The following is a 27,964-nucleotide window of genomic DNA, read 5'->3' as shown; positions in this document are numbered from 1 at the left end:
TCCTGAGAGTTGGGCCTTATAGAAAATTTCCGCCAGATGGCGATGTTAATCTATTTCTAAAACCATGTTACCTAATTGTTTTTTTGTTTTTTGTTTTTACTGAAAAGCTTAAACATGTAAAGGTTCGCTATAACATTACGGATGATTTTGAAATGACTCAGAGAGCGGTTACGTTTTTTATTTAGTAACTGTGTGTGAATTTTGCGCTTTCTCCTTCCAAGGATTATAAACGTCATTACTCCCACCTACCCAGCAAGTTAAGTCAAACCGCCTGACAAAAACACGAGTTTTTGCCATAGATGATTTGGACGCTCCTTATAAAAAGGTGTGCGTATCAACAAACAATTTAAACCCATGAAACACCGATTTCATGGACAATGTGGCCAAGTTGGTTTCCACTGTTTGACTAATTTACTCTGCAGTTTGAATCCGACATTAGACTATATATGTATGTGAAAATATGAATAACCAATTAGAAGTATGAGTGTTAATTGTTTTTTCGATTATTTTTCATAAATGCCCACGACTAACACACGTAGATGATGTTATTTTCATGAATTAAGGAAGGCACAAACTACAAGCGCGTCATTTAACCGTATTGACGGTGATCGAGAGCGCGCATGACTCTGTTAGTGAAGGCTGCGATGGCGCTACCTTGGCTGTTTGTGGTGGAGCTCGGGCTGTACGCGGGATGTTTTATCTGCGGAATCACTACTGCAGCATCGGTAACAATAGCTCAGGTAAAAGGACGAAAACACACGTCTTTGCACTCCAGTCGCTGTTATTTACTGCACTCTGCAGCGATCTTGCATAGCAGATCATTTCTCTTTGACGTTCACACAACTGCTAAGACATTTGTCAATTTAAAAGACCGAGTATTTCAGACAAAATTTTATATTCATAGCGGACTTGCCTGGTAATCTGTCTTGTCCCTAAAGACACCATATTCTGCTTCGTGGCCGTTTGGCTTTTTAAATCTGCCTTAAGTAATTCTGATGAGTTGTGAAACAAGTGGAAGTCTCATTTCCTGATTTTAGCGCAAATGGTTGAATTATAAACGAAATAACGCTATTTTGGCATATTTTTCGAAGTTGTGCTTGCTTATGCGACACATGCAATGAATGTTTTTTTTTCCAGCTGTCAGTTTTTGTCTTCTCCAAACATTAACGGAGTCCTGCGAGAAGAGAAAGTAGCAAGGTAGCCAGGCTGCCGAAACTTGGTGAAACTTACAGGAGTCATATGATCATACACACTCACGTCCGGAAATGCTTGCTTTGTGTGATCTATTTTTGATGGAGATCTTTACTGTTCTGTGATATTACACATATGAGCAATATAATTAACGTACAAGCGGTAACATCATCTAAAGAGGCCATGGAACCAAAATCACTAAAACAGCGAAAATAAACCTAAAGCAGGGAATACAGAATTGAGCACCAACGTGGCCTGGAGAAACAAATCCATGCGAAAGTAGTAGAAAGCGCCTGAGTGTTTTATACAGGTTTTAACTTACGAGTCCTTTTTGTGTCACGTGACCGTTCTTGGCGGCTCCTTGTGTCTGTCCAATTAACTGCGCGTTACTGGAGTCAGATGAGGTGGAGGAAATAAGGTGGCCCACGTGAATTTTTTAAAACTTATTTTTGCAGCCATATTGATGTGAAGCGTAGGTAGACAAGAAAAAAAAAAAGATTGAGTTGGGAATTTCAAATTTAGATCCCTCTATTCATAGAAAAACCAGATCTTGTGGGGGTAGACTGTGGAATCTCGAGCTCATCTGTCTAGATTGTTACCTGCTGTGGACGTTGATACCTGGGAGTAGTTCTTTGCAGAACGTCTTTTGCGTTTCAGTCACAACTTCTAATGAATTTAGATCCTGAGATTGTGACTGAAAATTGATTTTGTGTTTTTGCAAACATCTCTTCAGAAAACTTAATGCAGGACCTGGATCAAAACACAGAAAGTGTCCACTATTTTGTGACATTACACTGTGCACGCAAGAAGACCAGGCACAGTTAAAACACAGTAGCTCACCAATGAGACATGTACAAATTTGGGCAGCACGATTAAGTGTTTGCAAGTGTGAACATCCAACAAATTGATGGCTTCTCTTCCAAGGAATCAATTAGAAATGAGTGTGTGAGAAGGCCACGAATTGTCTGTGTTGCATTGCAGGGGCAGTTTGCTGGGAAGTGCATTCTGTATGGCACCGTCAATTACAACGCAACAAGCCAGACTCTCTCCATGGTGAACTCCAGCTCCCCCTCCCTCTGCCACTTTGTGACGATCATCTCGGTGTGCGTGGCTGTGTACTGCTTCTCCCTCACCCTTTACTGGGTCTACGCCAGCTGTGTGGACCAAGATGTCAGAAGGTGAGAGGTGGAGCCATTTTCACCCGGGTTTGCATATCTCTTCAGCTCTCATATTGGCTATGATATTTTGGGTGCGGTTTGTAAACGCAGCATCTATCAGCTGTCGGTTTAACCTAAATATCAATGGGAATTGAATTTGGGCTGGGCATTTGATGAAATTTGTTTTCAGGTTTGAGTAGTGAAATGCTCCTCATGTGTATCATTCAATTTGCCTGTATTTTTAATGATGGCTATCTTTAAGTAATGGAAGACGATGCATGTTGATGTCAGCCAGGAGACTAGTGGTGACTCTGTGTCTTTGTAATCCCTGTGTCTCGCAGGGGGCGACTTTGGATGAGCATAACTCTTGTGGTTTGTGGGGTCTTCTTATTCTTCCTGTTGGTGACTGGATGTATCCTAAGGATTGGTAGAAATCGCCTCTGTGAGTCTATAGTCCGCCCACCAGCCATAACCAGGTGAGGGACAGGGTCATTATGCTCTGCTTGCCTTGTGTGACAGTGACCGTTTTAAATGTTTGGCCATGGAGAACCGCAAAGTGCCCCAGCCACCATTGAAGTCATTCCCAAGCAGGTTCTTTGTTTGAGAATGAATTTGAATTTGGCCTGGGCTTGACCGGTATATGACCGGAGTTACAGAGCGCATCAGTGTGTAACCATCTGAGAATTCCTGTGTTGTGTTTAAAGTTGTGAAGAGGCCCAGAACAAGCCTTGGTCCGCCCCATACGTTGGGACACAATTCTTCACCAGCCTGCACAGTGCAGAGGTCAGTGGTGATCCACAAAGTTCATACCACACAATTAACACTGATGGATACAATCAACTATTGAGTTATCATGGACAGAAGGAAATGTCTATAATGAATTACTGTGTCTGCATGGTACTAGGAGTGATAAACTGCAGGGATACAACTCTGAACAAATCGAACATTACCTAGACTTTGGTTAAATATATATAGTACTTCAAATATTTACATATTGCTTCCACATTTTCAACCAACTGTGGGATCAATCCAGTAAACACTGTGGAACTACAGCTGCACACATGTGTGAAATGTCTTTGTAGATACTGCTTAGTTTGCTTATTGTTGCATTAGGCTTGGTCCCCTCCCTGAATATCTGCTTTATTTTAAGCTATATTTTATCTTTGTTTTTGATAATGCTTCAAATACACTTAAAAGGATAATTCTAAATGTAACTGTATTATTTATTTTTTTTAAATGTAATTTTAAATATTATGCAAAATTATAATTTAATTGTAGATATAAATTATAAATTTGACATACACAGTGACATTACAGTATGTCACACTGACAGAATAGTACATGAACTGCCTCCACCCCATTTTCAATCCAGTAAATTTTGTTGCTACCACTTGGTTAATGTTCTTTTGCATTCATTTACTTATGCTGTTTCATGCCTAGTCTGTGCCTACTCCAGCACTGCTCTACCGCTTTTTCTTCCAGAGTCTCGCTCATGCCAGCCCCACTCTCTTTCTTATGCCGTCTGTATTTTTGTGTTGCTCTGTCAGACGTCAGTGTGGGTGAACTTCTTCTTCTGGCTGCTGATCGCCGGGGCAGTGGTTATGCAGAGGTGTCAGGGGTCAGAGTTCACGGCGAGGGGAGAGGACACCGGCGGGGGCCCCTCCGAGACCGAGCCCTTCTTCCGCAGCCCTGCCGGGCCCCAGTGACCCGCTGTGCCCCCAGGTTCGCCTGACTTGACCCCGGTCCTGTGATGTAACCACACCTGCGCACCCTGACAAAGTCCTTGAGCCTGTTTCAGAAGCTGGCTGGGAGCCCAGCTCTTTAAACATATCTGGCTTTACAAGTTAACGAGCCAGGCTCCTTTCCTTGATGACTAATTTCTCACTTGTCTATCACGAGTCAGGCTCATTCCCTTGGCGAATAGTTCCTTGTTGTCTGACCTGTTTCTAAACCAGTTAACTCAAACTTCTGTGAACCGCAAAACAAGGCATTGGACACTGTTTCTCTGACTGGATGTTTGAGGAACTGTTTTTTCACAAAACAGCTCTTGCTCATTTCATAAATGAAACGGTTTATTTACTTTATAACATCAGAGCAAAAAATGTAATTGGAAAAAGTAATATTTTGGGCATGACCATGTTTATAAAAAGGTATCCATCACATAATGCACTATGTGACTGATATTAAACTTAGTCTTTTGTGATAAAAAATATCTCAGAAAACTGACAGTAGACACACAGTAAACATATTAAGCATGTGAGGAAGTGAACTATACTTAGTAGAGGAAGTGAACTATACTTAGTAGACACAGTAGATTTTATGGAAGAGGCAACATAACATTTTATTTTATTTTTTTAATTTTTTTAAATTGTTATTCCATTTTCAATGGGTGAAAATATAACTAAGCTATGTTATATTCTGATAAATGTGAAGTATTTGGGAACATCTGAAATATTTGCCCGTTTTTGACTGTGCTCTTTCAGCTGAGGATGGGTCATTTCACCTCTGCTGAAGGGGAGGTCCTGAAGTCCTGCAAGTCTTGCGGTTAAATTAGACTTGGATCCCTACTCGTGAGCTCAATAACCAAACTACTCCAATTGATTTTAGTCAAGGTTCTGAGCCAAATTTAAACATGTCCCACAATCTTCAGCTCTGGACTACATTCCCTATCAGGACGGTTTCCGTGTGAAAGATTGGGCAATGTTTTGTTCGTTGAATTCGCCTCAGGTGTGAGTTGACTTCCTGTATAAGTAAATGCCATTGCTCAAACAAACGTAAGACCTGCGGTAAAGCGAAACCCAGCAGGCTCTGTAACCGCTGGGGCTGGAAATGCTTAATGCTTTTCCCTTTTCTACACTTAAGGCTGCTTTTGTGAAATAGGCCTCCAGTTATCAAATGCAGAAGTATGCGTTTTATTATAGTCTCACGAAATGGCTGTTTCAGTCACTGCAGGCTTTTGCATACTACGCTGGTAAGTGGTAAATGTAACAGCTGAGTCAAATTAGCACTTTGGATATCTGACTGAGGACAGATACTTTTGGATACAATGCACACTCCAGCTTGTCCAAGGGCTGTAAGTGGAGCAAAAGAGTGATCCACAGTTCAAAGTTCTCACACTCACTAAACTTCTCTTTTCTTTTTTGACACGTGAGCATTTCATCTTGGAATGTTTAAAAAAAAGAAAAATTAAACCATGTCCAAAAAAGGAGTATTTCATAGTATATCCTTACTTATCTGGCAGTTACTTGCATAATCTTCCTCTGACTGCAGGACAGGTTGTGTTAGTTTAGCATCTGAAAGTTTTCTGGTGGCTGCTGGCTCTTTGATAGGAAGGCACTTAGTTTGCTTTAATCCCTGGAGATGACTGAACAGCAGAAGCTTTCTTGTGGATCTTTCCCTTACCTCTGCTCCTCCCTTCACTTGGTTTTGATGTACTATGTCAAATGCCACAACCTTCTTAAAATGCTCACACATGCTTACTGTATGTTAGGGGGTGTGTGTAGGCTATATTTATCCTACTGATTCAATTCCTTTTTGTTAACTGAAGCTTGTAGTCTAATTTTTCTATTTTTTGAAAACATAATGGCTTGTGGGGCCTTGCTGCCTTCGGGGAGGTGGTACCTTCATGTAGTCATGTTTTTAATGTTACACGCATATTGGAGTTCATTATTGGTCACCCCTCAAGGGGTGGCTTCTGTAGGATGTCGCCACCTGTTGGTTGGTGGGATGTATGTTGGGTTTTATATACGTAGAGAAGTTCACTGGACTAAACATGACGAAACATTTCAAGCTGTGGATACCTGCAGTATTTGTTACTTTGGTTTATTTGATTACTGCAATCAGCTGGTGGTTGCAAACATGCGAGTAGCTTCCAAACAACGTCAGCTTTTGCCATCAGTTTTTTTTTAAAGTTTTTGGTTTGTAGTATTTCAGTTCCATTATCCCTTCTGCACATAAAGGGTGTTCCTTTATATTCTTATTAGATATTGCAGGGACTTATTCTCCTTAAATTTCACAGTTTTCTTTTGAATTTTAAGTTTTTGTAATAAATCATTCCCATATTTTCTTCCGGTTTGGAATGGCCATTTCCATGTGTGTTCATGCTCATTGCTACAGTCTGTCAATAAGGATGAGTACAGACAAGCACAAGCTCACTGCTGTCCTAGCGTCAGCTGGTAATTCTTTTCACCCTGCAGTTCTCCAGTTAAACTCACACAGACACATTTAGTTGAGGGACATGTGCAGACAGGGTGTGGAACTCTGGCTGTCCAGAGTGGGTCACTGTTACACACATTTTTTGGGGCCTAACCATTACTTTAAAAAGTCAGCACTTTGCAGCAAGTGCACATGCATGCCTTCAATTAAGCCCAACTGCTATTCTTCCTGCCATACCTATTACAAAATCTGTGCCAAGACACTGGTGAAGTGTTTTTTTTTTTTTTTTTTTTTTTGGTGGTCTACCTATGTGTGAATGTGGGTGTGTGTGTGTCCATCTTTACATTTTATAGCAAACTGTATTTGACATTTCTGGTGTAAATATATGTCAATAAAGATCTCTTTCTGGGAATTTCCAGCATCTGAGAGTGATGTTAGCTTGGTTGTGCTGGCCTATCAGGATTGAAATGTTTTGGTTCTGATATTTATTTGACAGTGATTAAGTGCAGTTGTCACTGTTTTCTTTGTAATGTGAAATCATAACTACGTAATGAGGAGGATTATGAGGAAAGGTGATAAATATTTTAGAGGTATTACACCGTCCCTGTGGTTTATCTCTGTTTATGTGGTTTGAAATGGACATGTTGAATGGGATATGATTTATGAAGCCTCAGCTTTATGTTATTGGTTGGATTGTGGTTAGAATGGCTTCTGGCAATAAACAGGACCTTGATGGTTCAAACACAACTGCAGTTTTCTCTCATCCATATTCATGAGGACATACAACTATGATCCAGAAAGTAAAATGTACGTTTGAAACACTATTAGTATTGTCAAACTAATGCATTGCCATTGTGTCTTGAGGAACATAACGATTAATCTATCTATGAATAAAATATCTACCAATTCCATTGCCCTGTTAATAATTGATAAGTGAACCCACACCTGGAAATCATGCAAATTTGTTATTGTTACAGATGTGGGGTTCACAGGAAGCCCGACTGGTTTACAGGAAGCTGCAGCGTCTGCTTTGATAGATCAGAAGTGAATCATGGAGCACAAGGAGAGGAGGAAGTGAAGAATGGCATATTAGAAATTCTTAGAATTTCCATTTTTATTTTTATTCAAATGTAAATTGAAAATAGAGAGACAATAAGAAAGTGTTTTCAGTACAGTTTCATTCAACGGTAAATTCCTAGCAACCGAATGGAACCTAATGTACATTTTTTTTACTGCAAAATTGTCTGCAGTCTGCATTATTGAAGATGACAAAGCTGTCTCAGACTGAGGACAAAGTGTTTTTGTGAAAAACTACCCAAGCCCATTTCCTTTTCTTACTTCCTTTTGTCTTCTCTCTCATGGTACAAACATTTTGACTCAGCAATCCTGCTCTGTCTTAATTTGTACATACACTATATGACCATAAGTATCTGGACACCCATTGGTCTGGGGCTGTTTTTCATGGTTTGGGCTTAGTTCCAGTGAAGTAAAATCTTATTGCTACAGCATACAGTCACATTCTAGACGATTCTGTGCTTCCCCAACAGTTTGGGGAAGGCCCTTTCCTGTTCCAGAATGACAATGCCCCCAGGCTCACAGCCAGATCCACATAGAAATGGTTTTGTCGAGGACGATGTGGAAGAACTTGATTGGCCTGCACAGAGCCCTGACCTCCTCATCCAATTCCTTCAGGATCAATCGGAAAGCCAACTGCGATCCATGCCTAATCGCGCAATCAGTACCCAACCTAATGCTCTTCTGGCTGAATGGAAACAAATCCCTGCAGAAAATGCTCCAATATCTAGTATAAACCCTTCCCAGAAGAGTGGAGGTTGTTATAGCAGCAAAGGCTGGACCAACTCCATATTACTGCCCATAATTTTGGATGAGATGTTGGAGGCCAGGCATCCACATACTTTTGGCCATGTAGTGTACTGTATTTATAAATCAACTCTTTCTCATTCATCCATTTTGTTTTTTTTCTCACTTCCCCACACTCCCCCGCCCCCTCTCTCTCAGAGCTGTTTGCTCAGCTTGCGGCTCTGTCTCTCTCGGGCCTCGAACGCCGCCTTGGTGTCCAGCAGCTCCTCCAGCTGCCTGCGCATTCGGGCCATGTCCAGCTGCGTGGCCTCGCACTGCTCCCGCAGACACTGGCTCTCCTCCCTCAGCTGCGCAGCCGCCGCAGCCAGCTGCTCGCTCTGCGCCCGGCACTGGGCCTGCGTCTGCGCGGCGTCCGCCAGCAGCGACTCCACGCTGCACGCCACCGAGCCCACCTGACCTTCAGTCATTGTCTGGGTCGAGGGTGGTCCGGGGGCCAGACTGCGGGTCAGAAAACACAGAAGGAAAAGCATTGTACGGAATTAGCAAGGGTAGAAGGAGAGGATGGAAAGGGGGTGAGTGAGGTATCAGGATTGGTTCCAAGGTTTTTTGGTGGTAGACTGGGCGAGTGAGTATGGTGGGGGTGGGAACATTAGTTGTTCATCGCAGGGAAAGAATATAAATTTAAGATGGAAGGGAATTTGTTTTTTGAGGGGGTTAGATCAAAGGCAGGCAGAGATATAGGAGCACTGGGAAAGAGGTGAGAGAGAATGGGACGTTGCAGAATCCTCAAGAAATCATGAGAATGTGAATGTACTATCTGACAACACCTGGCACATCCTTATATATCAGTATCAATAAAGGGGAGGAGGCATTTTCACTTCAGAGGGACATGCCCACATTTCTTCAAGTCACACGCTGTATGTGATTTACTGTGGAAGATATCTCTGAACCATTGTTATTCTATTGCTGTGGTTAATACTCACAATTAGCCATAAACAGTGCAGGCTTCATATAAATTCTCAGGATATGCTATATTGTTATAACCTTTATATTTTCAACAGAAGCTTGGATGGCTTATGTTATCACTACCTATCCTGATTTTAATTGACTGCAAAAGCTACAATTCAGTAGTTTACAGAACTGACTGAGCTCAAAAAACCACAGAAAATGTGGGATCAGAACATCACACAGTGGGCCGGCTACACCATCAGTGTAAATGCTGGCAGCCAGCTTTATCCTTCAGGCTTGAAGTGCCTGCAAGCTCCTTACTGGAGCTTATCTCTCTCTCATCCCCTTTCTGGCTCTCATTCTGTCTTATCCAACTCCTTATACACAGTCAACTCTTGCATGTTAACCTTTGTGTTGTCCTCAGGTTTAAAAATCACCCTTTTCTGAGTTTAACAGCAGTGAAAACCCATTAAATCTAAATTTTTTCAGCATGAAGTTCAAAATTACTTTTCCTTGAGTGACTCTACCATTATTATTATTTTTTTATATTTGTTTATTTAACAGGGGCCATGCACAACACAACCGTTGGGCCAGAGTTAGCTATATAGCTAATTTACATCTGCAGACATTAGAAAAAGTTCAACACTGCCCATTTACCTCCAGGGAACAAAGATCGTCTCGTGCCCTTTTAAAACCTGTATTTATGAAGATGAGTCATTATCAAAGTTAAGCGCCACACATCTATTATTGTAAAAAAAAAAAAAAAAAAAAAAAAAAAAGTGTTTTGTAGTAAGTGAGAAAACAGTTATTCAGTGGTTTACTGTTGAGTGACAGGTTGTTGCTACATGGAAAATATAGATTTAGGGTTTAAAATTTAATGTGAAGAGGCATTATCACAGGAGGTCCAGTGAGGTCCAACATATGTTGAATAAGCTATTTACATACACACATAAAGGTTTTACATCAAAATACAAAAATACATCACAATGCAATGGTGCACTTCACAAATTCCAGAATATAACTTACCCAGCTTCTATGATGAAATGTAATGCACGTACCAAAGACAGGCTGGTTTCAAATATCCCAGAATACAGGAATGTTTAACTGGTAAAATAGCCTTCCTCTCTTCTATCAGTTTTGATTGAAGTCTGTCTTGTTTCCGTCACTTTTTGCACATGAATAATTCAGCTTCGTTTTTTGATGATTTATGGGTAGCTATCCGTGCAAGCCCGTCCACAAATAGTATATCTCACCAACTGGTCACTGGTCGCTAGAAACATGACCTGAATAAGTCCTGTGGCTAAACCCAGATTACAGACGAGCACACACATTCTCACACACACACACAGGGAGAGAGTGGGGGATGAGAGAGAGCCTGAACAGGAGTGCTCATTTAAGCCATCTGCACACCAGTGTGTGCTTTTATCTGCACAGAACACATTCAGTGTTACATTGAGTTATATAGTTTATATATCCAAGTGGAATAGAGTGTACTTCATTGATTCAAGAATGATTTTTTTTTCCACTGTACTTGTTTTCCCTTGAGTCATTTTAAAGACCTGTATTTTCTTAAGCAGAATTTATTTTCCTTTCCTGTTTCATTTTTATTTTAACTACAGGGTAGCATTTACAGATTCCTTCAGCATTCTAATTGTCTACATACCACTAGATGGAGCCATGGCACTGGAGAGTGTTTGTTCTGTGTGGTACCACATTATTAGACTCTGCTAAATAATGAATTCACACAACTAAATACTATATTCCAGTGTGTCATTTTGCAAAATACATGAATCCACAAATTTCATCTACACCTTATTTGAGTGTGTGGTCAGTCACCCACACAGGGACACACACACACACAGTCTCTCAACTCAGTCATTTGGGGAAGGGCTGGAATGATGCTGAAGTCATTGGTCAATAGTGACCTGAAAACAGAGAACACGTAAGTCCCCTGGAGCAAGCCATTCCACCACAGACACAGGCAGGCAGGCAGCTGACCAACCGACTTGTAATGTACTAAACCTAAGTGGCAGAAGCCAATACTGTAATGATCTCATCTGGTCAGGCATTAGCCACAGGGCATTAAACATCATGTAAAACAGGGGCGCATAACTCCAGTCCTGGAGGGCCGATCTGCGTGCTGGTTTTTGTTCCAACCAATTACCTTAGGTTTAGTTTTCTGAAGTATGCTGGTTCATTCCTGTACTTGAGCACAGTAAAATCTTTAGGAAAAACACTTACAGTCCATAAGAATGTCAGATAAAGATATAATTTAGAAAATCACACAATTTAGAGTAGAATTTGGCTCAAAAACCTGAAACGGATTGGCCGTTGTTGCGCACCCCTGGTGTAAAACGTCACCACACAAATGAGAAAAATCTTGTTAAATGAAGCAGTTTGATTTTATTGATGTCTTCATCATCACCACCACCATCATCATCATCACCATCATCATTTAACAGTAATAGTAGTAGGAGTAGCAGGAGTACCGTTTTCAATATTGGGTGTAAATCTGTGTTTAATTATCAAGCTCTGATAAGGTCTCACCCGTGTTTCTCTCATCCCCACATTAACCACAAGATAAACACAACTATGTCCTACTGTGTTCAGGGACGCACATTCTCTGCCTTTACAAAATCAATCTTTTCACTGTCAGTACACATTCATGTTGCTTGCACAAAAACATTCTGACAATGTAACTGGGACGCCACATCAACATCACAGCACTGTCACATCAATATCGTGAGAACACAGTAAAGGCGTCCCCTGGGATTCCTGCCCAGATTGAATGTGTATTGGACCGTGTGTGTGGTGTTTGTGCCTAGAGAGTGTGTGCCCCCCCCCCCCCCCCTCAAAAAAAGAACTTAAGTACAGACTGAAATAGAGGCAAACGTGATAATTCACTCGAACAATGGCATTCACTCACACACACACACACACACACACACATACATACTGATCTTGAAAATGACCATTTGATTGGATAATTCTGATGCAGATTTGAAGGTCATTTTTTAATATTCAATATTAAAATTAGTCAACATTGTAAAATTTTGTAAAAGTGGGAAATCAATACAACAGTATGTCATACAGTGCCAGTACTCAAATTATGATGTTAGGCACACACAATAAATTAATTAAAGTGGATGAAACTTTTTACCCCGCCCGTTAGATAATCTTACAAATGGCATGTTTTGAAGGTGTGATGCAAGCCCACCTTTGTTTTCAGGGTGTATATCAGGCATGATGTCAGCTTTGACAGTTCTCAGAGGCCCCATGACGTTGTATAACCATAGATATCTCAAAAATATACAGCACAGCAAGAACCATTCACTCCAGCAGAGACAACAGACTGACAAGAAAAAAATCTGACAAACATGTACAACACGTTACATTTGTAAACAACAATATTTATACTAGGAATTAAAATAACCATATACGAAGATTTCCTGCTATGACTGCATGTACCGGGCTGGTGTGTGTGTGTGCGCATGCATGTGCATGTTCGTGTGCATGTCTGAGACAATGAACAGATCCGTGTTGTACAATTCTGAAGTTCTGGCTTCTGAAGTCCTCTGAACGTGTGTCCATGCGTGCATATTTCTGGACCAATCACAGCTGGTCGGCCATACCTCAGGCGAGCCTGAAATATTTCTACGGCAAAATGGTGCGGACCCGCAGTATGTTGACCAAACCCTGATGAAATTGAAGGTTAGTGCAAAGGCCAGGCATGACCATACGACCACTGACATAAATCATGACCTGCAGTCTGACAGCTCAAAAAAAGTAATGGACACAAGTTATTGTTATTTAATTATTCATGTAATCCGCTTCAGGGAGAGTGAAGGCAGAATTTGTTGGCATAAACCCAGGGTCATGGCTCTTAATAGTATTTTGAGCAGAGGAATTGATATAAGAGAACCTGGGTGAAGCTTGGCAATATCCTGGAGCTGTAAGACTAAGACATTTCAAAAGAATTGTAAAAAAAAAAAAAAAAAAAAGTAAACAAGTAAAAACAAATGCACAACCTATACATTTAATGGACAGTGTGCAGTCTTCGTGCCCAGCTTATAACTGCATTAGGAATATTGGAGAGCAGCACACCGTAGAACGGAGATTTCCATTAGCTCAACTGCATAGTCATCCGAATGGGGTTTGCATGCTTCTTTAGCAATGCTACGCTTCTCGCTTCGGTGGCAGTCTTCTGGTATCATAAAAGGATCCTGCTGGGAAAGGAAACAATCACTTCCTGTGCTATATGGCAGATCTGCATATAGCCACCGCTACTGGAAGCAATGGTTCACTTGTGCTTTCCCTCTCCCTCTTCATAACAGGTAAAAGCAAAAGCACAGTCGTCACAATCCCTCCTTCCAACATACACTAGTGCACCAATGCACATGTCACCTGCTCATTTATGCAAAAGAAAAACCATGAGGGATGGGCAAGTATAGGAGGTAAAGTTCCACAGTAATAATTTTTTTATGGGGTCAGTAGCACTTGAGCAGTCAGTGAGACCCAATAAAATGGAATGCAGTCTACGTTACTGGTTTACATTAGAATGGCACACGTGCAGCTATGTGACTGGAAGCCAGGCTTCTGTCTGCCCTGTGTGTGAGCATCATAGCCAGAGTGGCCCTGATTCGTCACATCATTTTACAACAGTCCATACGTATGAAATTCTTATACATTTTCAACAAATTTATTTATGGTTAAATAATAATTTAAAAAAACACCACCCCCATGTGGCACAATCGTGAGATGGTCAAGTAAAAATAAAACAATGCAATTCTGCATTTGAAAGAGTTTAGCATTTTCAGAGCAGTGTAAAAAAAAAAAAAGTCAATCACAAGGTGTCCTGAAGACATTTCATGAATTGGTGCTAATGTTGCAGTGACCAAAATCAGCAAGTCCGCTTTCTCTGATTGCAATTCACAATCAACTAAGACAAATATAGCCCATGTTACCAGTCTGGGCCAATCATACACGAGTACACATTGTGTAAGGAGAGAACAGCAAATTGCATCACGTCTAACTTCCATACTGCAATGCTGAACAGCACAGTGGACAAGTTAGGGAGCAATCCCTTGTGTGAGGCAAGACGGTGTTTTACAATGACATCAAGATGCAGAGACAAACTTAAATAACAAGTGCAAAAACAATGTGATTTCTTCACTAAAAAGCAAGTGGTGACAGTCAATGTAACGCTACAAATCACTTGGAACAGCAATATTTCTCTTGCCCCTTTCTTGCCCCAGCTTCCTCTTCTCTTGTCTCGTCCTTCACTTCGGTTGCTTTCCGTCTTTCTCCATTCTCAGGAACAAAGACAAGCAGGCAAAGAAACAGTAAAGCTGGATGGGTTGAGTACCTCTGTCTAAACCCCTCCTCTTTTCATTCTGCGATCTGTCAGGGGGTGGGTCCATCCCTTGGTCAGTAAGTTAGCACGCAAACAAAGACAGGCGGAGAGATCGCGACACGCTAGGGTTAAATTGCAGTCTTCCACCTCCCACAATCCTGAATATGGAATACAGTTATCCATTTAGAGTTAAGCAGGCTGAACAACACAGCAGGTTTACAGACACACAATCGACATACCAATCTTTTTTCTTTTCTTTTTTTTTTTTTTTACAGTTGACTGAACAAAAAAGGCGTGGCTATGACCTACACACAGGTCAAAGGCGGAGTAGAGAGACTGCGCTCGTACCACAAACAGACTGTTTGGGTCTGAACCCTGGGCTGTTTTCCAAAGCGCTCATACACCTCTTACGTCCCACAGAGAAGCCTGCTGGACAGGGAGACAGGAGCTAGGAGAGATGCAGCACTTCCAGACCGAACTTCAGGCTGAAGGCCACCAGCCTTGAGGTGAAGCACTGAGAAACAGATCCATTCTTCTCTTCTTTATTTTTTCAGCCATAGCTCGGAAAAGATCAATGGCATTCAAATGGGCTGATGTTGTTTCTGCTGCTGCTGCGGTCCTTTTGACGTAATGAAATGCAACGGAGGTAAATATGATTGTAGACCCTGGCAGATCGCGCACACTTTACTGATCACATGCGCTTTTATGAGACACTCATTTTGTGTTTTGAGAATGCAGCGGATCGTGATGATGGCGGAAAGCAGTCCATGAGTTTTCCTGATGTGATATGAGAACTCGGCTTTTGTTTTGTTTTTTGTTTTTTGTGTGAGAGAACTAGTCTGAGAGAGAGAGAGAGACAGAGAGCGGGAGAGAAAAATCCAAACGTGTTCCTCTGCTATGTAGCGATTCCGAGGGACAATGTCCGATAGTTCCTTCCACAAAACTAAAATAAAGGCAACAGAGCTGATTTTTGGCTCCCGAAAAATAAAAAGACATTCCTGAACAGCTTCAGAGTCAGGGACAGCTCTGAGCTGTCTGTGCTCCGTTTCAGTTAGCTGGAAGACAGGCACGCACTGGAAGAAAAAGGCAGAATGATCTGATTCTCCATCGTTCTCACCCTTCTCTCATAAACAGAAGGTAATAGTGCGGAAAAGAAAATTAATACAACGTACTCCTGCCGTGATATCTAGCTGCAGTGCACTCCAAAAGTATTCACACCCTTGATAAAGATTTTAAAGCCATTTTTCTTTTATACTAACACGGTTCATTAGAGAAAAAACTTTATGTCACTGTTGTTCACGCCCATAATCATTATTTTTAATAAAACTTAACAAACCTATTCAATATTAACATGCACTTTTTCAAAGTTCAACTCAATGGTGGTGGTCTCCCATGATTCCTTTTTCACTTGGGTGTGAAAAAAGAGGCAACATTGTACAACCCATGTACAAAAAGCCTCTGTTGAGGGCCATCAATGATAAATTATATGGGGTTTGCTGAAAGATTAAACCAAAACTGAGCTTTTTGGCCATTCATACCAGTGATGGTTTTCTCATTAGAACAATTTTGTTGAAAAAAAAGCCATACCTATGATGAAATGAGGTGATAGATGTCTGAAGTTTTGGTTTTTGGTTGTCTTGCATCTACTTGGGGCCTGGGGCTCTGGTTAAGGTCGATGGAATCATGAACTCCAGGAAGTACCGTTTTGGCCAAACCTGGTTCCCTCTGCCAGGAAACTCAAACTTGGCTGCAAACGAACCTTTCAGCAAGACAGTGACCCCAAACATACCTCAAAATCATCCAATAACTGGCCACTATATTGCGGTTATGTAATAGCCATCTCAGTTCCCGGACTTGAACCCGGTCTAAACTGAAGAATTGAATCTTTTGAATTGAAGAGGGCAGTCCGCAAGTGCAGACCTGAAGGATTTGCGGGATCTTGAAATATTCTGGATGGTCAAAGAATGGTCAAAGATCCCAATGGAATATGTTCATTAATCTCATAACACACTATTAAAGATTACTCTGTAATGTTATCCATACGAAGGGAGGGTGCAAAAAGTACAGGAGTGTGAACATGTGCTGTTTCTTGGGAAATTAATGTACAATTTGAGAAAAGTGTTATTTTGACTTATTCCACTGAATCATTATCAAGGCAGACCATCTTCTACTTACTGAAATGTAGCTCAGTAATCTGATTTTTTTATTTCATGAAGTCTTACCATGTTCATCTTTATCGAGGGTGAGAATAATTGTGGAAGAAACTGTCGGTTTAACTGCTTCCCCCCACAGTCCTTACAATCGTCTCTGAACAGCCTTTGATTTCTCTCCCTTACTCTGGCACTGTGCTCTCTTAGGTTTAACCTAAGGTTTAACCTCTTCCGCTCTGGCTTCTCTCTGCTTTTCATTATCCACCTTTACCTCTCTCTCTTCTCTTCCCCTCTCTTTCTCTCCCTCTATCTAGGTCTTTCTCCCTCTCATATCCCCACTCCTCCATGGCAGCTCTCCTCCCCGTGCACAATAAGCACAGGAAAGAAGAAAGCATCCTGATAGGCTGGCGGTCTGTCTCTCTCCCCCTCCCTGGCCTCTTCCCCGTCCCCTTCCTGCTCCTGCTCCTCCTCCTCCTCCCTCTCTCCCACCTCCTCCTCTCCCTCGTCGTCATCCCCGTCTCCCTCCAGCACGCCCCTGCTCTCCTCGTCCTGCCGGCCCCCCAGGCCCAGGAACCCGCCCCCGCCGCCCTCGTCGCCCCCCCTGCCCCCGACCCCCCCGCCCATGCTGAGAGAGTGGAACAGGCAGGTGGGGCGCGAGGCCTGGAGTCGCCCCCCCAGCGAGAAGCCGCTCCGGCTCAGGACCAGCCTTCCCCCCCCGCCGCCGCCGGCCCGCATGCCCGCCACCGTGCCGTTCATCAGCGCGCTGGCCCCGCCCAGGGCCACGCTGCCCCGGATGCGCGAGGGGAGCGAGGTGCTGCTGGAGGACCGGCGGCAGCGGGGGCAGCTCTGGAGGAAGTAGCCGGCGCCGAGGGCGGCGGCGTTGCCGGCGTTGGCCGGCGGCGGGGGGTTGGCGCCCGAGTCCAGGTCCATCAGCAGGGCCTCGGAGTAGCTGGGCACCATCTGCTGGTTGCAGCGGATGTGCCACTCCAGCTCCGTCATGTCCACCGTGTTGACGCGCGAGATGGCGCGGTAGCTGGAGCCCACCCCTCCTCCGCCCCCGCCGCCGCCGCTCTCGTTCCCCGTCTCGCCGCCGTCCCGGGGCTCCTCGCTGTCGCCGAACAGCTTCTCCACGTGGTAGTGGACATAGGCCGTCCGGTACTCCGCCACCACGCGCAGCGGCCAGGAGAGCAGCAGCGCCGACGCCAGCCAGAAGACGCGGCGGCGGGCGAACCAGGGCGGCCGCGCCGGGTCCGGGAAGGCCAGCATGTGCTCGCGGAAGTCCACGTTCTTCAGGTGCATGCCCTCCCGCGCCTCCATGTAGTCGTCCAGGCCCTCGTTGTCGCCGAAGAAGCGGGCGCGCTGGGTGAGGTAGGCGGCCTCGGCGCGGGCGCTGGCGAAGCTGAAGCACTTGGTGAAGCGCAGCCGCACGGCCGGGTGCTCCAGCAGCCCCAGCAGCTGCTTGGACACGTCCTTCACGCCGTGCCGGGCGTAGTCGAACTCGGAGCCGGCGGCGTGCGTGTTCACCCGCTCGTGGTACACCTGCGTGGTGGTGTAGGCGTCCCCGTTGCGGTAGCGGGTGACCTGCCGCGTCCGCCGCACGTAGTGGTAGCTGATGGCCTTCCACCAGATGCAGGGCGTGGCCTGCTGCAGCCGCTGCACGCGCTCGTAGACCTCGGCCACCTCCGCCTGCGCCAGCGTGGCCGTCTTGGAGTAGCAGTGCCAGCACTCCACCAGGTAGACCACGTAGAGCATGGCCAGGAAGGCCAGCGGGATGTAGACGTAGCCGCTGGAGCAGGGGCTGTCGTGCTGGAGGCGCGCCCGCTCCCCGTAGTGGTAGGCCCCGCCAGGGTCCTCGGGCGCCAGGACGGGCACGCGGCACAGCGCGCACCAGGCCAGCGTGCAGAAGCAGCCGTACATGAGCAGCGTCAGCAGGAGGCACTTCCAGTGCGACTCCCGGCACAGGGAGCCCGTCAGAGACTGCTTCAGAGGACGCTGCTGCGGCGGGGGGAAGAGGGGCGGAGACAAAAGGTCAAAGGGCAGGAAACGGGAAGCAGGAAGCGAGCAGAGGAACAGCATGAGGAGACAGGACAGAGAGAGAGAGAGGGCAGACAGGAAGAGGGGCACACACAAAGGCCAGGAGCAGGGGGCAGAGAGAATGGTCACAGATGATCACAGAGGAATGGAGGGAAGAGGAGAAAAGAAACAGGGGAAAGAGGAGAACAGAAGAGGTCAGGGAAAGCGAGGAGTGAGTGGGTAAACATATAAGGAAAAGGGCATGAGGACATGGAAATGGGGTGGCGTTCATGAGGAAATGAAGGAAATTTGGATGTTCATTCCAGGGTCAGCCATGAATGAAAAGGAAGGAAGAGGAGAGAAAGGCAGGCAGAAAGACAAAGCATTAATGCTGGGCTCATTCTCAAGCCCAAAAACATTTCAATCATTTTTCTATTTCATTACATACCTATAACAACACATTCATATGAAATCTGTAAACAATTATCATTATACATCACCATAATGACCAACTAATAAACAACTAAATAACAATAACAAAACTGTATTTATCCCTGGTTGTGGAAGGAAAACTCCCGTTGACTGTAAATGGAGCAGACTATTCCCTCAGTGCCTCTAGAAGAGTGAAGACATTTCCTGTGTGTAAGCCAAGCTCCAGTTAAAATGCACTGTAATGATGGGGAAGTGGACGCATTAAGATGTTCAGTTACATAGCAATCAGCCAGGAAAGCAGGCGCTCTCTGCTGCCACCGTCTGCCCCAGTGTCAGCTCGTGGCACTGCAGCCATATGGCCTGACTGTCGACAGCAGCCAGCAGCAGGACGGGACGGAGACAGGGGGGCGCCCTCACGCCGGGCCGAGCGCATGGAGGAGCACGAAAGCGTCGGGACAGAATCCCTGACTGAACAACCAAACAGAGCGAGCAAGACACAGGCAGAACGAAGTCGTGCAGCCACCCATTACCCAATATACATAATAAACTCTCATCACATCGCACTGTTTATCTGCCGAGCAGCGGCTCTCTTGCCGAGTGAGAAACACAGCTGACGCACGCATGCACGAACACACGCATGCACACACGCGCATGCACGCACGCACTCACACATGAACGTGTACACTCCTGCTCTGGCTACAGGCTGTGAATTTCGGCACTGGTGTAAGGCACTGTTCAGACTGATGGTTATTGGCTGAAACTGGAGTTTACCGTATTTAATGAGCACTTCTATGTGCTCAATGCAACAGCAGGATCTCTGCAGGCTATCGATTACGGGGACATATTTAACTAACTGAGATGGAAGGACAGACAGACACAGAGACAGGGAAGGATGCAGATAATCAGAGCTTGGTTATAAAATCATCTTACAGGTTTTTCATGAGTACTTTTCACCCTGCCCATAGCCAAAGAATGCTTGACAATATTACTGATAAAATATTAATCAGAAAGACCATTTAAAGCTGCCATGCTCGTGTGGGTAAGAGGTCAGAGGAAGTCTCTACACAACGGCATCAGGCCAAATACTGACTTTCACAATCCATGCATGCTATGGCAACTCCCAACACATTTTTCTCATAAAAAAAATTTGACTAATAAACAAATCAGCTAAACAAAGACATTAAAATGGACAAAATACCAAGCAAGACTCTCCACAGATTGCAATGTCAACAGCACAACAGCAAATAAAACACATGGCTGCGTGCATGAAAATGCAAAGGAACTAGAACACAGAACACTTTGCCTCTCGTTCAGTGCCACTCAAACTATTCAGCTTCCATCAGCAGAACTGTCTCAGACAGCCTAAGACAATTTTCTCTCCGTCCCTCCCTCCATTCTCCGCATCGTATTCATTCTGTCAATCAGCAGAGCTGAAGTCCCTTTGCCGGCATGACAAGGATGAGTTCATTTTTGCCAAAGTGCAAACGTGACAAGCTAATGCAGCCACCCCAATAATGAGAGGTCTCTGTTCCGGCTAAAGCTTCCACCTCATACCCTAACTGCAGTGAAGATTAAGAGGCACACTGCAGCTTTAAAAAACTGCAGTTCTAATCCTAGGAATGGTTTGGGCTGAGCTAATGTGACTGTACCAAACTGTAATGGGTGAATGGCAGTCTGTACTGTACTATGCCTTTTTCTATTCTACAGCATGCTGTGTCCTGTGTTGACCTTGTGAATAGGAATCCCACACGCACGGGTGCCGGATGCAGACTCCCTATGCGTACGAGCATGCGCACTAGCGCGTTTACATCCACCCTTCTGGGTCTCCTTAGGTGAGAGTCTGTAATCTCTTGTCACAACTGATATGATCGGGGATGATAAAAGGGCTTTATTTCAGGTAGGTCTACAAACCATATACAGGCAGACGTGCTTAAAAGCTGCGGAAGCGCTGGGGGACAATAAATAGGTCAAAAGATAGGACAATGGCAGAGAGGGAAAGGGATGACACAAGCGTCCTAGCAACTTGTCCAGCTGCTCAGTCAGCATATCGTTCCCTCTCCATCGCTGCGACAGGCAGCAGAGGGAAACTGCAACCCAGCACTCGGACATCTTGGCTCAGAAACAACGCTCCCTCTCACTCACATGCTCCTCCGCACGCACACACACATACATAAACGTTGAACGCAGACAGGAGCAGAGTCACATATTCTTCTTTGTTATGCGAACCATTAAGCATTTAATTATAAATTGCATATATTAATTGTATACAATGACCGAATGGATATTTCATCAGTTCCAGACATTGAAACAGTACAATGCAGTATAGTACCACTACCACTATGCAAACTTAATAAAACCTAACAATCTAAACCTACTTCCTGGCTTCCCCCTCTCTGTCTCTCTTCGTATTGATCAGTCTGTAACACGAGCTGAGGTTAACTCAGCAACGGGGAGTGACAGAGTGAGATGGAGAGACAGAGAAGAGAGAAGTCGAAGCAGAACAAGATTTTCTGTGTTTTTATTGGAAAGACATCCAGCATTAAGTCTCTTAAAGCACCATCTGCATTACACGGCAGAGCCTTGTAGTTTCAGATGTAGATATTCTCAGTGAAGTCTTATTTGGAAAATACAATCAAACCAGTTATTATTCTAGCTATAACATTTATCTGGTGTCACCCTGATGAAGGCCTCTACTTTCAGCCAGTGATTAAAATAACAGAGGAATGAAGAATATAATTGGGTAAGTAGTTATAAAGGGACTGGGATGCAGAAAGTGAGGGTGGGGTAGGATTAAAGAGAATTGTACAGCTCCAGGTAGCAGTGCTGTCAAAAATCAACGCCCCTCTCTCTCTCCCACCGTCTACCACCATCCATCTCTCTTTTATCACTTTCACCAGCCCCTGACAAACGTGCCTGCAAATGTGTCTTCACGTCAATGTGAAAGTCTCACTTACTTCTCAGAGGAGACTAAACCAGAACAATCTCAACATCCCCTCAACACAAATATCCCATTTCAGATTTTTTTACCATTACACATTTTTTTAAAATCCCATACTGAGGAAACAAGATTGTCTTTTCTATTTGATTTGGAGTACAGCAGTTCTCTCTGTCTGCGTAATGTAACGGTGGCCTTGCCCTGCCTCGTGATGAACTTTAAAACTGTTTACCCAGCATTCCTAATGAGGGTATAGATTTCTACATTCCTCAGCAATGATGGGCCACCCTGATTTCTTCTGGAAGAGCCTTCATGCCAGTATGTCTCCCCGCCTGTCTCACTGTTCCCCACCTGTCTCACTGTTCCCCGTCTGTCTCACTGTTCCCCGCCTGTCTCACTGTTCCCCATCTGTCTCACTGTTCCCCATCTGTCTCACTGTTCCCTGCCTGTCTCACTGTTCCCCGCCTGTCTCACTGTTCCCCGCATGTCTCACTGTTGCCTGTCTCACTGTTCCCCGCCTGTCTCACTGTTCCCCGCATGTCTCACTGTTCCCTGCCTGTCTCACTGTTCCCCATCTGTCTCACTGTTCCCCGCCTGTCTCACTGTTCCCCGCCTGTCTCACTGTTCCCCGCCTGTCTCACTGTTCCCTGCCTGTCTCACTGTTCCCTGCCTGTCTCATTGTTCCCCATCTGTCTCACTGTTCCCTGCCTGTCTCATTGTTCCCCATCTGTCTCACTGTTCCCTGCCTGTCTCACTGTTCCCCGCCTGTCTCACTGTTCCCTGCCTGCCTCACTGTTCCCCGTCTGTCTCACTGTTCCCTGCCTGTCTCACTGTTCCCTGCCTGTCTCACTGTTCCCCGCCTGTCTCACTGTTCCCTGCCTGTCTCACTGTTCCCTGCCTGTCTCACTGTTCCCCGCCTGTCTCACTGTTTCCCATCTGTCTCACTGTTTCCCATCTGTCTCACTGTTCCCTGCCTGTCTCACTGTTCCCCGCCTGTCTCACTGTTTCCCATCTGTCTCACTGTTCCCCGCCTGTCTCACTGTTCCCCGCCTGTCTCACTGTTTCCCATCTGTCTCACTGTTCCCTGCCTGTCTCACTGTTCCCCGCCTGTCTCACTGTTTCCCATCTGTCTCACTGTTCCCCGCCTGTCTCACTGTTCCCCGCTGTTTCCCATTAGCTCTGAGCACCACCCTCTATACACACAGAATGCCACTATGAAGAACATGCTCAGTCCTAGCCAAGAATATACTTTAGGGACAAGCGCGTTCTCACAACCTCCACAGACCAAATGCCCCTCCCTTCTCAGAAGGAGTAAAATTGTTTCAATGACATTCAAAATGTTTCAGTGTTTCAATGACATTCATGGCAGGCTCGTATCCTTTGGGTTTTACAGATACAGACATCTGCAAGTAGTAAAATTACCTTTCCATTACCCCTTTCATAAAGACCTGCTGGCCACATCAATTACAGATAGAATTTAATTAAAAGGTCATATCATTCAACACAGAAATGGCCTGAGTGTAACAAAAATAAAATATGCTCAGCAGCCGAGAGAGTCAAGATCAAGCAACAGGTTCATCATGAAAAATGGTCAGAATACATCAGCAAATGTCACCCAAGGTTCTGCACTACCGCAATTACCTGTCAAACTGACCCTAACACAATTATATAAGCTCCTGTCAAATCGTCAAATTCATGCTGAATTTTACCACCTGATGTGGTAGCCCCTCAGCACTGACCCAGTCTGGCCTTTACCACTTATTTGCCTGTGTTTAATGAGTCAATAAATCAAATGCAATTACTGCAATTTTGATGTATCCCCAAAGGAAGTCCCAGTCACCACACATCAATCTGATGCACTGGCATTAACAACTTAGGTGAGCTTAGCCTCTTATTCAATTCAATCAGAAATATGTAGAGCTCTTATTCAATTCAATCAGAAATATGCAGAGCCACTCTTTAATTAATATCCATTCTATTTAGGAAATGTCGTTTCTTGAACCTGAATTGCTGAATGCACCAGTCTGAACTGGATCAGTCTGTTCTCGTAACAATATCAAAGAATTTTTCCTTTGATCATAGAATCTTCCTAAAAATACCACCCGCTTCTTTTTTTTAACTGTTTCTCCCCTTGTTCTGTCCCTCTTTAGTATGCATGACAGGATGTTACTTACTCTTCTGCATCTAAATATAAAACCTGACATGACATTCCACAAAAAAAAGAAAAATATCCGTGCATGACTATTGTTTGGTAGACGTATGCATGGTAATCAAGCTCAAATCACTCTTGATAATAATAGCAAGTGCCAAACTGAGCCAGGGGAGATTTCACTCAACCAAATCTGTGAATCGCAAATGATCTCAGACCAGACAAAACTCTACCACAGTCCAAATTGATTACAAACCTGACAAAATTTCACCAAAGTATCGTAACCAAGACATCAATCACACACCAGACAAAACTCGGCCAATTTACCAAAACCAGACTGTGGTATATGGCACAGCACAGCAACATACACAGCAACATGCATTCCTCTACCATATACCAAGCGCAACTTAACCTACCAACCAATTATTCATAACTATCCACAAAATGGCTAACACAAAGTTATCTATCAATTGTGTGCAGGACAAAATGAATCTGTTGCAAATGCCAGAGAAAATTACACATATCTAACATACACAGACACAACTAGCAGACTATATCTACAAAATATCGAAGGCAATATATCTATCAAGCACCTGGCACAATATCATGTTTATCATGACCAGACACAATAATTGAATTCACCACATTTACACTGCATTTCATCTCCATGATTGTTCCAACACGTGCTGTATTCCAGCAAAGCATATTTTTAATATCCTAACCAAACACAACACATTCTACAATTATCAGACAGATGCACTATCAGCCTTTGTGTTTTTTTGCTTCCATCAAATACTTTCAGACATGCACCAAGTCCACCAGCAGTTATCTGAACCGTCTGTTGAATTCACTCATAAAAATATGATTATTCACAAGGTTGTTTTGGGTTTCCCAGTAATTTGGTAAATCACTGCACCTGAGTAGCTTTCAGAGCTTGGTCTCCAGGGTTCTTTTTAGTTAGAGTCTTAACTCAACTGCAATTGATTAATTGCACAACCGGGTCTGCACAACAAGGGCTAGACACCATGGTTACAGCAGAATCCCAGGAGCACAGCAAGGAAATAGAGGAAGCGCAGACTGAGACGTGACATACGGGGACTTCACAACCCAGAAAAAATCACTTAGGCCCACACTGGCTGGTATATTTTGCTGAACAATGTATCTCCAATAATTAATTTATTAACGTTAGAATTGTGGTTAGAAGGATAGTAGGGATGTTTATGTTAGATGCCTGCCTAATTGTCCCTCATACAGTTTTTAAAAGTGGGACATAATATCAAGATTTTTGCCCAGCATTTAGGCAAAACCTTGCAAACCCAATCCCGGTCTTCCTTTGTACTGAAGAAGGAAATTAGCTCATTTGCAACAGGGCTGTGAGGTGTAACTCTGTTATGCAGTTATAATAAGCCTGCTGAGACGTTAGCGTGGGGAAGCGATACAGTATGAAAACACTCTGGGGCAGCACGTGGAAGCATGACTGTGGAAACTGCAGCTGGGGTGGTAGCAGAATGACAGCACCCGTAAGGGGGTGCCTGTTACAAGAAAAAAAATGGGTCCACTGGTTAATGTAGACTGCCACCAGGTCCAATCAGTGCATTCAGCTCAACTGATTATAATTTATTTATTTTTTAGTTATTTGTACAGATTTACATTTGCATTGTGCTCCTTCCCTGTTTAAATAAGGGCTCTCGGGCCAACCTAGGCCTTGCATTACGAAAAATTGCAGCGAGAAAAGAAAGCGGGTGATAGAGGCAGGCAAGTGACGACGGGTGGTCGATCAGAGAGAGGATTCGGAACAGAGAAAAGAGGCAGAAGCTCATTAGGGAAGGTAGAGGAGAAGAAAGGTGAGAGATGGGTGCAGAGAATAAACCATTTCCAGCGCGAGAGCATCTTCAGCTGCAATGCAGAAGCGAAACATACTGCGGGAGATGGAAGGAGAGAGGACGGGTAGCGTGATATGCGGAGACACTGGAGTGGAGAAATTTACACCGCAAAGCAGACCAGAGCGGAGGTTCGGCATAGCCCTGCCCGTATTGCACGCCTGATTAACCGAGTCTTTTTTTTTTTTTACCTTGCTGCCAAACCTATGAGCGTAAACGGTGGTGATGCAATGTGAATGTAGTCACAAAGGTGAAAACATCGGTACCGTTTATACATGGTTATATTCAACATCAAAGACTGCACGCTCTGTCTTAGCATATGCCACCTATCACCTTTATAAAATTCTCTTTTATAATAGGCTACATTCATTGTGGTCACCAGGTTGATATCAATAGTTTATTTTAATCGACTTTACCCTAACCTTTTGCTACAACTAAAAATGGTAAAATCGTAAACAAGGTAGGCTATTCGTAGTGATTTAGCCCTTCAAATAGGCTCAGTCACGCTATATGATGGCTACACATCAGCTACACAACGTAAACAAAACCTATATGAATAGTTATACTGTAGCCTGTAGCCTACTGACATGAAGATTGGTAGGCTACTGACAGCACCAAAAACAAACAAATGCAAACAGCTGAATAGCGTAGGCTACACTTATTACTCTACACTCTGCCCTCAATTAGTCTACTTTGCGGTATTCAAACTCACTGTTCTTCCCCCTTCTCCAATTCCCCTGCAATTGGGCTACCACTCGCACATAAGGATTAATTTGTTTTTGTTTTTTTAGAATATGCGGCTGCATTGTAAATATATAGCCTACAAACAAAGGGTGGTCCAGGAACGAAGCTGGTAGTAGGCTATTCTTTAAAAAACCCAGGAAAGTGAGAGACAAGCCAGAGAGGCGTAACTAACCTTAAGAACGTGACCCTGTAAACAAAAACAAATCAACCCGTAACAATAAATTTGTAAAGCAGACAGAACAGGTATTTACAAATATTAACACGTCTTACCTCCTCTCTCCCGCCCCCAGAAATATTAGGCGCTTCTGCTGTCCCCGTCACTCCTTGCATTCTCTCCCTGTCCCCCATTCTTCTTCCCCTTCGGATTCTCTCCCGTTAGCACCATAGACCAGCCCGGGAGGCGCAAAACCCGGCGGCCCAGCGTCGGGACCTCCTCGCCGTGTATATCACCCCATCCGCTGGTCCTGTTCCGCTTCTCGGACAACAGAACCAGCGGCAAACATTCATTATCTTCACCTAAATACTCTCCCTGTCCTCCTCCCCCCCCTTTTCTTCTTTCATTCCAGCGTCTTTTTTAATGTTGCATCTACTCCTCCCTGGTCCGACAATAACCTAATGATGTTGTCGGTCCACCGAAGCGCAGGTAGGGCGGTGCGTCCGTTTCTCCGTCGTAAGGCTAGGATAAGAGCTCTGAGCTCGAGGGAGGGCTGGCTTGAAGATGCTTCGAGACCGATCCTGTTACGGTAGAGTCTGGTGGCTGCGTACTCGTCCCCTCACTTAACTTCCATAATCAGATATTGCCGATTTACCCATTTAATTTCAGTGTTTTATTTTTTGCCTCTTTAAAGTTAAATGCTACACGGATTTCCTCAGACTCTCTGTGGGCATTATTTCACCTACTCATTCTTTGCTGAACGGTCTCACTGACGTCACTCACCTGCAGGCGCACATACAGGATTTCTCTGATGTTATGCACCGTTTGGGTTTGTGACCAGCATGTGCAATGTGGTCCGAAGCAGGTCTTTTTCTCCCCCGA

General features: G+C 44.2%; 2 protein-coding genes and 1 long non-coding RNA gene across 3 annotated transcripts; 1 reads left to right on the top strand and 2 right to left on the bottom strand.

Moving 5' to 3' along the window:
- Positions 1–164: 164 nt before the first annotated feature.
- tmem179ba (transmembrane protein 179Ba) lies at positions 165–5,132 on the top strand. The gene is made up of 5 exons (XM_035409656.1): positions 165–740; positions 2,173–2,369; positions 2,690–2,824; positions 3,053–3,131; positions 3,896–5,132. The coding sequence occupies exons 1-5, from the start codon at positions 621–623 to the stop codon at positions 4,052–4,054; spliced, it is 690 nt and encodes a 229-aa protein (XP_035265547.1). The 5' UTR covers positions 165–620; the 3' UTR covers positions 4,055–5,132.
- Positions 5,133–5,498: 366 nt separating this feature from the next.
- On the bottom strand, positions 5,499–6,204 carry LOC118223301. The gene is made up of 2 exons (XR_004764424.1): positions 5,802–6,204; positions 5,499–5,755 (listed from the first exon to the last, which is right to left on the bottom strand). It is a non-coding gene; the product is annotated as an uncharacterized LOC118223301 (long non-coding RNA).
- Positions 6,205–11,655: 5,451 nt separating this feature from the next.
- On the bottom strand, positions 11,656–27,943 carry LOC118223525 (transmembrane protein 151A). The gene is made up of 2 exons (XM_035410176.1): positions 27,199–27,943; positions 11,656–18,770 (listed from the first exon to the last, which is right to left on the bottom strand). Exons 1-2 carry the CDS (start codon positions 27,274–27,276, stop codon positions 17,103–17,105), a joined length of 1,746 nt encoding a protein of 581 aa, XP_035266067.1. The 5' UTR covers positions 27,277–27,943; the 3' UTR covers positions 11,656–17,102.
- Positions 27,944–27,964: the final 21 nt, after the last annotated feature.

Source organism: Anguilla anguilla, chromosome 3 (genome assembly GCF_013347855.1).
Source record: "Anguilla anguilla isolate fAngAng1 chromosome 3, fAngAng1.pri, whole genome shotgun sequence".
Classification (NCBI taxonomy): Eukaryota; Metazoa; Chordata; class Actinopteri; order Anguilliformes; family Anguillidae; genus Anguilla; species Anguilla anguilla.
This window is presented reverse-complemented; position numbering and strand designations above follow the sequence as displayed.

Excerpts from the sequence above, each read along its gene's own strand:
- tmem179ba (XM_035409656.1), top strand. The coding sequence starts at position 621 with ATGACTCTGTTAGTGAAGGCTGCGATGGCGCTACCTTGGCTGTTTGTG. Across the intron at positions 2,370-2,689 it reads GTGGACCAAGATGTCAGAAG|GGGGCGACTTTGGATGAGCA; the intron begins GTGAGAGGTGGA and ends TGTGTCTCGCAG. Across the intron at positions 3,132-3,895 it reads CCAGCCTGCACAGTGCAGAG|ACGTCAGTGTGGGTGAACTT; the intron begins GTCAGTGGTGAT and ends TTGCTCTGTCAG.
- LOC118223525 (XM_035410176.1), bottom strand. The coding sequence starts at position 27,276 with ATGGGGGACAGGGAGAGAATGCAAGGAGTGACGGGGACAGCAGAAGCG. Across the intron at positions 18,771-27,198 it reads CTGGGGGCGGGAGAGAGGAG|CAGCGTCCTCTGAAGCAGTC; the intron begins GTAAGACGTGTT and ends CCCCCGCCGCAG.